At 40.6% G+C, this 11,760-nt stretch overlaps 1 protein-coding gene across 2 annotated transcripts in view; it reads right to left on the bottom strand.

Annotated features, from left to right (window-relative positions):
- Nucleotides 1-289: 289 nt before the first annotated feature.
- The window catches only part of rab3gap2 (RAB3 GTPase activating non-catalytic protein subunit 2), a 36,821-nt gene continuing 25,350 nt past the window's right edge, over nucleotides 290-11,760 (bottom strand). For both annotated transcript variants that reach the window (XM_087134769.1, XM_087134773.1), the window contains exons 19-30: nucleotides 10,944-11,153; nucleotides 10,275-10,401; nucleotides 9,529-9,675; nucleotides 8,476-8,582; nucleotides 7,742-7,808; nucleotides 7,408-7,514; nucleotides 7,029-7,103; nucleotides 6,276-6,435; nucleotides 5,544-5,689; nucleotides 4,732-5,007; nucleotides 3,036-3,194; nucleotides 290-2,543 (exon numbers count right to left, since the gene is read on the bottom strand). In XM_087134769.1, the coding sequence (XP_086990895.1) occupies nucleotides 2,397-2,543; nucleotides 3,036-3,194; nucleotides 4,732-5,007; nucleotides 5,544-5,689; nucleotides 6,276-6,435; nucleotides 7,029-7,103; nucleotides 7,408-7,514; nucleotides 7,742-7,808; nucleotides 8,476-8,582; nucleotides 9,529-9,675; nucleotides 10,275-10,401; nucleotides 10,944-11,153 (1,728 nt within the window). In that variant the 3' untranslated portion in view covers nucleotides 290-2,396. The remainder of the gene's footprint in view (nucleotides 2,544-3,035; nucleotides 3,195-4,731; nucleotides 5,008-5,543; nucleotides 5,690-6,275; nucleotides 6,436-7,028; nucleotides 7,104-7,407; nucleotides 7,515-7,741; nucleotides 7,809-8,475; nucleotides 8,583-9,528; nucleotides 9,676-10,274; nucleotides 10,402-10,943; nucleotides 11,154-11,760) is intronic.

The following is an 11,760-nucleotide window of genomic DNA, read 5'->3' as shown; positions in this document are numbered from 1 at the left end:
CCGAGTCATTTTGTCATCTGGAGAGCAGTGTCAAGTGCCATTGTAATTCATACCCAAATTTTTCAGAATAATCATTTTTTTTCAAGAATAAGTTTTCTGTGCACCTACAGATCATACTTTAGATTGGAAATAGACCGAAAAAAATTGTTAAAAATCTTACTGTCCAGCAGATCAATGACTCAACTTGTGGAATGGTGAAAATACTTGTAAACGTCAAATTTCACTGATTCTCCCATCGGCAGAATTAATAAAATGACGTCAGTAAATGGACAAATAATGGACAAAACACTTCTGCTGTCCCATGTTACTTGCAGATATTTAATGAATCTTTTATTTACTACTGACAAAATTATTATTGAACATTCATAATTTATTTGTGCATCATACAAGATGCAATTGTATTCAGACTGCATTTGTCCATGTTTTAAATTTTCAAATAGTGCATTCTTTCAAAAGGTAACGCGAGAAACCATGTTCATCCAAGCATTTTTAGTATTACAATATATTGGCAAGTGGAATAAAAAATAAGCATAAATCATCCTAATTACAACCTTGATGCTCTTTGAACAAAATAAAATTTCAGCTGAAAGAAGTGTTTTTATTCAATAGACAGAAAACCAAAGACAGAGAAAACAAATTTTCTGAATGAAAGTCAAAAACAGAACTACACGCAATGAGAGGGGGTTCGGAATCTACTTGAACCAAAGCCAGGGTCAAAGGTCAACATATAAAAAAACCCAATATTTACAGCATTTAAATGTAACTTTACTTGACTTATGTTTTACATTACTTTTGTTTGTATGACACAGTAAGCTTATTACAAATAGTGGAAGCATTATCATATTTAAAAAGCGAACATGTAGAGGTTTCAACTGAGAATTATGGTAGTTTTATCAAATCAAAATGACATCTACAGATGAATCCAAGCAGTTGAGTTCAATACAATGTCCTTTGCCACAGTGAAATCACTGCACCAGCTGTTGCAACACCAAACCTACTACCTGATGGTTTTTCACAGCACCTGCTAAATGCTTTAGCTGTAGGGTGTATAATGGTCATGTACCCAGACACATCTATATTTAGTGACTGTGAAGCACTCTGAAGCCTATTTTCTCATTAACAGGAAGAAGTTGACAGTTTTTCCAGAGGCACAACAGTCTGAGAGCCAAAACGACAGAACGAACTGGCTTCAAGAAATGCACAATCACACCGCCGATTATAGGCTGCATACGATTACATCAGTGCACTGTAATGTGACGATGGCAAAAAGTTCCTAAGTAATATTACTTAAAAAAAAAAAAGAAAGAGAAACCAAATGGTACCTACAAGCTGGTCAAGAGAGACAAAGACAGACTTTCAAGGGAGAGGGACATTAGTCTCTGAATATGATTTGCTTGGTTTGATCAACAGACTGTAGATCTATCTAAACCTTGACGCATGATCCCAAACCAAAGCTGAGATTTTAAGGTTCTGTCATAGTTAATGACGATACAAAACTCCAAGTCTCTGAAGTCAAGATGTATCCTCTGTTTTACTTCAAAGCCAAATAAAAAGTTGAACAAGATGGCCAAATGATGTAGGATTTAGCAACAATAAATGGCAATCATGAATACTGACAAAAAACTATTGAATAAAACAACAAAAACTGTCGAAAATTAACATCTCCACAATGCAAAGTACATCTTGAAACAAAAACTGTGTATTCTCTTTTACAGTATATTTGCCACAGATTCCAATAGCATACTTGTCACTTGTGTACCCTGTCTCCTTAGCTAAGGATCAAACAAATCCAAGATATTTACTTGATAAATGTCTAGTGCAATACTTGAGATTTCCAGATGTTAGTTGTCTTGAAACAACTCGGATATCTTAGAGGATGACTTCAACATTTTTGTAAGTATGGTAATTTAGCAGTTCACTCAGACCTGTTCCCTGACTGGAGGGGGGAGGTTTGTCAAACCAGAAGGCAGAACTTTTGCATTGCACAACAGCTGCTACTGTTGCTCATGCCTGGATCTTGGGCTTGGTATTGGGCACACTTTCCTTCTTTTTATAGATTTGGACAATGTATTTTGCAGGCCAAATTCATCATTCTATAAAGCTTATTTTATATCATTCTTACTCAAATATCATTCTTACTCAAAACTGTTTGCTGATTGTGAAAATTAAAAAGAACTTAAAACTCATTCAAACATCTTGTGTGGAAAAAGAGCCCCAAGTAATGGGTTCATCTGAACACCAGTTCTCCAGCATACGGGCCTATCAATGGTCTGGAGTTCACGTCCAAGCTTACTAAAAATTTCACCGTCGATGTGTTGCTAAGAAAGAGATCATTCCTGATGGTGTTTCTGAACTCTGCATCGTGTAGTGCTTGTCAAGCTGGTTCGAGAACTCTTTTATGTGAGTGATCCCACAGCTTCTACAAGTTGCAGTCCCAGAGCGTACTGTGGGTGTGTCTCTGGGAGCAGACCGACGGCTTTGCTGACCAGATGAGCAGTGTCTGGAATGGGTGGATGGGGGCATCGCAGGTTGGAGTCTTTAGCCTGTGTTTGGAAATCAAGATGACCTCAACTCTGATTTGGGGATAGTTCACATTAGCTTGGAACTATCATGTGTTTTCCAAAAAGGTAAGTGAAAAAAAATCAGAGTTCCAATTACTGGTCTTACTTGAACTATCCCTGAACAGTTTTAGCATCACTTGTCATTGATACTCATTAACACCGTTGGGGGTTCGTTCTCAAATCTTTTTATGTGTTTCAAAGTTATTTCTTCTTGAATAAGTATGTAGGAGATGGGCAGAAATATACCAATGAAAATGAAACCAGGGGTAAGCTGCTTGTACAATAGCTGGCTCAGTAATGGATCCAACATTTGAGTGCACAATGACTTGGAGCTGAAATTGGTCTATCTGCTCTGAGTGGGAACAAAAGAGGGTGTGATTTTTGGACACTTGATGCCTAGTTTGTCAGACAAAGCTGCACATTACTAAAGCAGATCACTTTTGTTTCAAACTATCGATTACTAGCTCTTCTTACCAACACTTTCAGCCATGTCATGAGGGAGGCTGGAAGGGAAGACTGTCGGGCAACACTGGCAGGATTGACATCTAGAATAAACACCTGGGCTAAACGGAGACCTATTACATTGATTAGCCCAATGGCCATCTGAGTGTGGTCTGTTACAGTCACTAAAACCTGTTGAATATGAAAGACACAATTCAGCTGACCTCAAAATCTGGGTGCAGTCTACCCAAGTTGCTTTGATCTGTTGAATATTCAAAACGGAACATTACCTAATAGTTCATCTACAGATTTGGTGGTTATGTACACGTACATGTATAGCACCAATACCCAACAAATGTTCACGTGTGAAACACAAATATATATGAGCTGTCTGTCACTTGTATAATTTTGGATTACTTTCACTGTCATTGAACCCTGCTGTGACAAGAAAAGAGTGGCAAACCGATTATAAAAGAACACTCATGACATGAAATACAGGTGGTAAAATGAGGGTGCTCATATTGGGCCTGCTTTTGTATCACAAAGGCCCGCGTTCTTGTCTTCCAAAGGTCATGAATGCTCAAAGTTCATACATATATATATGACCTGAATTAATGCCTATTGCTTTTCAAATCATTACAGCCAAACACTGAATAAACCGTATTTGATAAACCCTGATATATAGATATGTCGCATATTCTTTTCTTGAGAATTTCATCATTGCTTTTACAATACAATCAAACTATTCAAAAGCTCGATATTATAACAAATACAGTTGACTCTCATTATTACGAAATCGGCCATAACGAAATTCCAGTTATAACAGACACAAGTCTGTGGTCCCGTTGAAAACGTGCACATTTATATGGGGAAAAAATCTGTTACAGCGAAATCGCATGGTATGAAATTCCTGTTACAACGAATGGTTTTCGTGACTCCGTTGCCTGAAAAGCCATTGTTGACGACCCATTTATAACAAGTGTTTGCAAATTGCAGCGGTGAAAATACGTGTGCAGTGCATCACACTGGTTCCCCCCGGGCCGAACTGTTGCCAAAGAAGGCATGAGGGAATTGCGGCAACCAGTCAATGTACAGTTCCTGCCAAAAAAGGTCGCGAACGTTCATGTACATGTACTTCATATACGAATGCAGCTCTACGGTTGCAAGTCGAAAAAACAATGCCATCACAAATTTTTCTGTAGGTTCATTCACAAAAATTGATCTCACGTCTATGTTTGTGTTTTCTGTGTTCATGGATATAATTTGAAGATGTACTGCTCATACTCAAAACGGTACACACAGGCTTACATGTGCATGCCATTTAGCTTTGTTGTCATTCATGGCGATTGAAAATCCCTCGATCTGTGCTTTCACGTGTATTTGCTTTTTTTAATCTCGCATGCACATTAAACACGTTTTCAGATGACAGTGAATTTTATTATTCTAAACACATCACAATATATTTGATGAATTATAACCGAAAGATCTTTTTGATATAACATCAACCACGCGTTCACGTGTATGCACATACATGCACACACATACATGTGCATATGCATTGTCCCCACATGGTATTGTACAACAATGCACCGAAGCCATAGCACTGCGTTCCGCTTACAACAAATTTCGGATACAATGTTTCAACGTGGTCCTGTGGATTTTGCAAGTCTGGTTACTGTTTCATTTCAGCTACATTGTCTCTGAAGTTAACTACTTTTCAGTACTTTACCTCTTGTCCAATGGCATCATATCCACTCTTGTACAGCTCACAGACGTGGTGTCTCTTCAGACCGTCTACATCACTGCCAAAGGCTATGGCCAGCTGGACCGCAGTCCCCGGCCAGGTGTGAGCCGGGTGACTCCTGCGGAGTCTGCGGATGTCCAGGGGACCGGGGCTGGACGGCATGATGGGCGGTGACTGGCAGATGGGCTCCGCGTCCTTGGGGTCCACAGAGTGATTCGGAGGGAGACTTTCTACAGCAGCTGTGATGATCCTCATCATGAACTGGAAAAACCCGGAAGGCAATTGTTGGCACACTTTCAATACCAATTTCAGAAAAAGTTGACCCCCCGCCCACATCCTTCTAAGGACACACACTGCATCCAAACTCTTAAGAAAATTGAACATGATAGTTTCCTACGACTGTTATGAGATTGTGAGCAAATAACCACAATAAAAGCAGTGACATTCCTTGTCGGAATTGTTCAATTTGTTGGATAAGTTTTGAGATTCATTAAGTATGCTGCTGCATTCATCCTAAGCATGGTAAAGTCAGGCACCTTTTTGTAAAATCTAATGTTACAGTTTACAGTATAGGATTCAACTTTCCAATTAGGATTGAGCTCCATCATTTTACAGAAAATGACTGATTGAGTTTCAACAGTTTGAAGAATGTGGTTGATTGGAATCGAGTTTCCCACATCATCAAACAAACCACATAGAGAAACTGACTTGGTGCTTGAATAGTAATTGTGAAGATGAACAAAGACATTGACCGAAGCAGGACTTGAACCTGAGACCTCTAGCAGAATTTGGCTGACCTGTTCTCTGTTCCTCTGTAGTCCCTGGTCGACCTCTCCAGTGGGTTGCATGACAGGGGCATCTAGGTCCCTGAAGAAGGCATTCCTAGCTTTGTAGTCAAACAAGACCTTAAGTGGCTTGATGGACTTGATGTTGAACACCAAAACTGATGAAAAGCAAAAAAACCCACAAAATGCATTGATCTGGGGTCAAAGTGTCGCTCAGAATTATTTCGGCTGATGCTCGCGCCTTTAACCCCTTCATGGCGGGATTATTTGACCGCGACTGCTGGGCTGTGGTATGCCCTGAATAGAGGGCTTTGTCCAGCAGCAGGGCCCATTGAACCAGCAGCTGCATGGTGAATAGACTGTATGCGTGGTATGCACTAATCCTCACAACGGTGCGGTAGTAGCAGTCATCCATAGCGAATGGGTTAACCGAAGTTTTGAGTGTTGAACAGTATAGAAAATGAAACTCATTCTATGAGTAACACTCTCGCATTTTGACAGCCAGAATTAAGGTTTAGGACAAAAACAGGTTATCACAATATGAACCTCTATTCAGAAAAATTTTTCTTGTACGTGGGGGTTGGTAGTAAGTCCACACATACTGGCACCGTAAGTGTTGGGACTACACACATGTTGAACACAAAAATTCATTATTGGGACAAATTGATGTCCGTATAACTCAGGCCCAACTTTCCTAGCAAAGCAGTTGCCCCTTTGATGTGGGGTTGGCCAGGGTACACTCACTTGCATGTAATGATGTAGTCAGTTGCTTGTGTAGATCCACCATGTAGTGGTTTGGTAGCGGCTGGCTGACAGCTAACTCAGCTAGCGGTGTGGGGCCCTGAATGTCTTGCCATAGCTCCTCCATCTCCAGGGAGGGGACCAGGGAAGACTCGGTCTCTACCTGCAGGGGTACAAACCAGGATAATGATTGGCTTTTTCCTAAGTGGGTGACTGTTCATATATTGGCCTATGCAAAGGAGACAAGAGGGAAAGCGTAAGGGAAAGTGTGTTTTACTGTTGCTAGAAATCAGAACAACATGTAATTGAAACTTGGGAAAAAAAAAGACTAAATTACGCTTCAGATGATGAAGAATTATGTGCTATGTAGAACGCTGTAAACCCATCCACATTTCTTTAAAAAATCTAATCTGTTTATTTTGCTTTTGCTTTTTTGTATGTGCACTGTGGACAATTCAGACTGAAACAAAAAAATGCATTTTTACAAAGTTCAGACATCGATCAAATTGGCGCATAAGGTAACATACCATTAACCTTCCTGTTCATCAGATTTACTCCTAAATGTACATTTCCAGCACCAATACCTGTTGGTTCCAAACACTGCATTCATCTCTGCCCTTACAGGAGAGATGTGATCCATGTCAAAGTATCTTGTAGGAAGACACAAGCATTCCCTGAGTGGGTTGGGAACTGCTTGGGTTTGATGGATGGATATGGTTTACAATTCCTCTATTAAACACACATACAGCAACCTACCACATAAATCATGTCCAGTAACTCACAGCAAAGTCCAATGAATGACTCTAACGACACATCACTGATACCGACATCCTGAAAATGAAGTGCACAAAGAAATTAATCATGGAATGCAGGGAAAGTAGAAGGTCGCACAGTGTACCGGGATTGTGAAAAACAGATGACGAAACCTTGGTCCTGGAGGCAAAAACAGAATGCTCAAAATATGAAAAATGGCCAAAGGTTTCAGGTGTGTTTGAAAAAACAAAGAACAGGTGGCTATCAACAGCTAGATTGGAAAAGTAATAAATATAGGGGATTATACAAGAAAAAAGAAACATTTGAAATTCAACTACAAAGGAAGATTACAGAAACTGAAATGAAAGATGTATCCTTTCACCTTCCGACATAGTCTATCCTTGGGTGCTTTGCCAATTTTGTCGATGAGGAAAGCTGTTGAAGAGACCCGCTTGACAGTAAAGGTATGCCACATCATGCTGGCTATGCCTACAATGCAGACACAAGATTGAAAAAAAATAACGCATTTACACTTCATCACTTGAATTACCACGACATTAATGCATTCTCTTGTATAGAATCTGTTTCCTTCTGAGCACAGAGCGTGCATAGTTACACAAGAAGGTACTGTGTAGTATTCGCAAGTGTCTTTTGCACACATCTCCCATTATTCTGACCAGTCGCACCAAAGCATGTTACCTCATTTGCATACTTACCATGTTGAAGTAGAGGATTACGTATCGTCTGCAAGTGACCCAGGGCTGACTTGAGTAAGTCTGTTACCTGGCAACAAATGACACATCTTCTTTCCATAAAATGATGTAATGAATCAAATATAGAATACACAATCTGAACCATATACATTCCCCAACCCAAAAACACTGTTGTCACAGCAAGAAAATCTTGAAACATGAGCTGAAGTATATCAACGAAAAAAAAATGGTTCAATTCCTTCACAGATGGCTAAAGTATCTACAGAGAAGCAAATGACACCAACTTATGTCAGCATGCACGCTGCCCCATTTAGCAAATTTATTCTTACAAGACTGTTACTCTCACATAGACCTCCACAGTGTAATCCGCTCCAAGTTGAAGTGCACCCCCAATCGGTGAAAAGAAAGACAGGTGGTTACAAGCCGGTTCTTGCACGCGTTCTGCGTGTACGCAAAGACCATACATGCCGGGATAAATTAGTTACGTGTACTACTCAGCGTGCTCTGCATCAAATGCACCTATACTTGCGCTCCTATGTGGTGAGTACCAAACAAAACACGCTGTCTTCTGATCCGCTGGGCGTGGATTCAACAGCCAGAATTAGAAGCCATTACTGCAGAGGCACAATGCATGTGGACAGGTGGTACACGTGTTACATGCCTCTTTGACCATTAGGGTGATGCGAATTGCCAGCTGTACACGTACGTCAAGCTGCATGAGACCGACCATATCTCACCTCTGGGTTCTTGTTCCACTGGACCACGTACTCCCATGCACAGTGAGCTTGCATTATGTCATGAGCCAAACTTCGAGGGAACCTAAGACACAATGCTTGCAGCAACTCTGTAGGGGAAAGGGAAAGAAAAGAGTAAAAAACCTTGGGCACTTTGATGAAAACTCACTGTGATTGATGTGTACTTTGATGAAAACTCACTATGATTGATGCGTACCTTGATGAAAACTCAATGTGATTGATGCATACCTTGATGAAAACTCACTGTGATTGATGTGTACTTTGATGAAAACTCACTGTGATTGATGTGTACTTTGATGAAAACTCACTGTGATTGATGTGCACTTTGATGAAAATTCAATGTGATTGATGCGCACCTTGATAACAACTCACTGTGATTGATGGGCACTTTAATGAAAACTCACTGTGATTGATGTGTACTTTGATGAAAACTCACTGTCATTGATGTGTACTTTGATGAAAACTCAATGTGATTGGTGCGTGCTTTGAGAAAACTCACTGTGATTGATGTGTACTTTGATAAAAACTCAATGTGATTGATGTGTACTTTGATGAAAACTCACTGTGATTGATGTGTACTTTGATGAGAAGTCACTGTGATTGATGTGTACTTTGAGGAAAACTCAATGTGTTTGACGTGTACTTTGATGAAAACTCAACCTGTTTGATGTGTACTTTGATGAAAACTCACTGTGATTGAAGTGTTGGACTTAATGCAAGTTAAAAAGGTTTGAACGAAATCCAAAAAGTTAATTAAAAGTTTAAATCCACCAATTCTAAGTTGACTTTGCAATGTACTTTGCGAATGCTTTTACAAATTGGCACCTGTTTCCAGCAGCAAGAACATAATTTTTCCTAAAACGTTTACTTTTATTCTGCATTCCAAGTCATACTTTTCATGTTCACAGATACAAGTCATAGCATAAAGATGCACTTGTAACTTTGTCTCAGATGATGATTCTAGAAAAACAATTTTTAATGGAAACAACTGTTACTGCACAAAAAAAACAGAGTGAAATATCCAAATGAACAGACCTTGCACCTGTCGCGCATCATCGTCAAGAATCATTCCATCATTGGATGCACCTCCAAATGCATGGTTGCTTCCTGAGCAGTTTGACAAGAAGCTAGGGGGCACACCCTGCTGGGCCACCCATCTAGCTACATATTCAGCTATGACACCTATATCCCAAAAAAGACTGATAAAAATGTGGCTGTTGCTGACAAACTGTATTAAATACCATGAGAAGGATCTTTAACTTCAGAAGTCATCAAACCAGTTACATTTGTTTGAACTTGAATATCTTTATGTATTTATTTTCATCTCAACCATTTCCTGAGGTAAACTAGATATGTACATGTACATGTGAATGCTATGCAGGAAAGATTAAATTACTCCAATGGTGTGTAACAGAAATGTACATACTAATAACAAACAAATGCTCTCAAATAAAGGCAAGTTTGAATAAAGTTTTCATCTCCTCTTGAGATCCTTGGAAAAAGTATATCAGTCAATCAACAACAGAAGCTGACAAAATCACTCTACGAATCATATTTCTCAATGCATAAGAAAGGCCTGTTCATGCTTGGCATGGAAGTGAGCACAAACCTATTTTGCAATGCCAGATCAAAAGTTGAAAACATTTAATCACAAATTTTGCTGCAAAAGTTTTGTGATGTCAACGTTGCTTCACTTTTGCATTTGCCTGAGAAATGAACCGGCCTACGTTAAGTACTCTAACTGGTATGACCTTTGAATCTTGACCCTTCCTCTCACTGACCTTTTCCTCCCTCTAGGATCTTGTTGATGGAGACCTCGATGGCTTGACCCTCACTGACTATTGCCCCAGTGTCCTGGCTGGCAGACCATGCCTTGCTGTGAGCCCTCCCAGGATTAGAGAAAGAGCCCTGGGAACAAGACAGGAGAGGACGCCCAACATCAAGGCTAGCTTACTGCTCACACTTACTGGAGCTGAGTTGGTCAGATTTTTATTACAATGAAGTCTGCTGATTATGTGACACAAGTTTTATCAACTGTGTTGTTGGATTAGATGTTAAGCAAATGTCAAAAGCATACTCTCTGATTACCTATCAGAGCCAATGCCAGTATAAAGACAGACAGCACTGACGTAACTTTTCTTTCCTAGATTAAAGACAAGACTCTCTATAACTTGCAATGTACATGTATACACACCAGAAGCACAGCTGGTGGGGAGGCAATGGGGCATCTTTCTGTACACTGTCTTTGTTGCATCGTCTTCAGTACACACTATGTGTCACCACCCTAGACTGAAAGAAATGGTTCCTCCATAGAATTCCATTTCTCTCATTGCCTCCACTGAATGCAATCCTCACTTGCTCACTGGCACCCATCCTCGGTGCAAGTGAGCAGATTTATATAATCCGCATGGATGATGTATCACAATATGTATGTGGCCATCTCATATTACCTCTCTTGGTTTGGCATGCACCAGACAGCTGAGAGCAAGCATGTCTTCCAAGCGTCTCGCTAACTGGTCCCACAACTCTGTGTCAAAGGTCACGTCCACCCAATCGGAGCTGGGCGTGTCCACATCCATGGGGCTGCCCCCTGAGTCTTGGCTCGTCATCCTAGGTGTGTCACTGCTATCGGCCTTGTTGGTTTCCGTGGATTCCAAGCTCTAAATAAAAAGTTGACAAAGAAGAGACAAGAAACATTATGGAGGAGCACATTTAACCACTTGCCACCAGGGTTTCCGGTACCGGACACGTATTCTTTACGCGTGGCCGAGGTCTCCGAAATCAGACAAAAGGAGCAGGGCCTTGTAATAAAAGACCGTACTCGTAACAAAAGACCAGGTTGAGGGGCATCACCAACACTTTTTCACTCCCAATGGTGGAGATAATCCAGCCTTGTTTTGAAACAGTATACCACGGTTTTGGGGATTTAGTGCGAGTGGATTACCACCGGGGACAAAAGGCGCTCCACCACCGCAGCTATGAGCCACACAGCACCGCTGCACGCTAATCTGGCCCCCACTGAAAAGAGGTCACCAGCGCACTGAGCCAGTTTCGTGAGCAAAAGAAAATTACGTAACAACCCAAATTCTGGGCTCTTTTTACATGGCGGCAGGCCTGGCTGAAATACTCCAGTGTCAATAGATGTTGTCTGTCATATTAAAGTAGGAACCAGACAGTCCTTTGTGTGGGTGTAAGTGTCCAGTAAATAAATATATGAATTTTTAACCCCTTCGCGCCGGGACGCAGGTAGAAATGCCGTAATAATTT

Source organism: Acanthaster planci, linkage group LG01 (assembly GCF_054643075.1).
Source record: "Acanthaster planci isolate LZ-2023a linkage group LG01, COTS_SCS, whole genome shotgun sequence".
Classification (NCBI taxonomy): Eukaryota; Metazoa; Echinodermata; class Asteroidea; order Valvatida; family Acanthasteridae; genus Acanthaster; species Acanthaster planci.
Note: the sequence above shows the minus strand (reverse complement) of the source record. Positions and strands in the feature narration are given on the sequence as shown.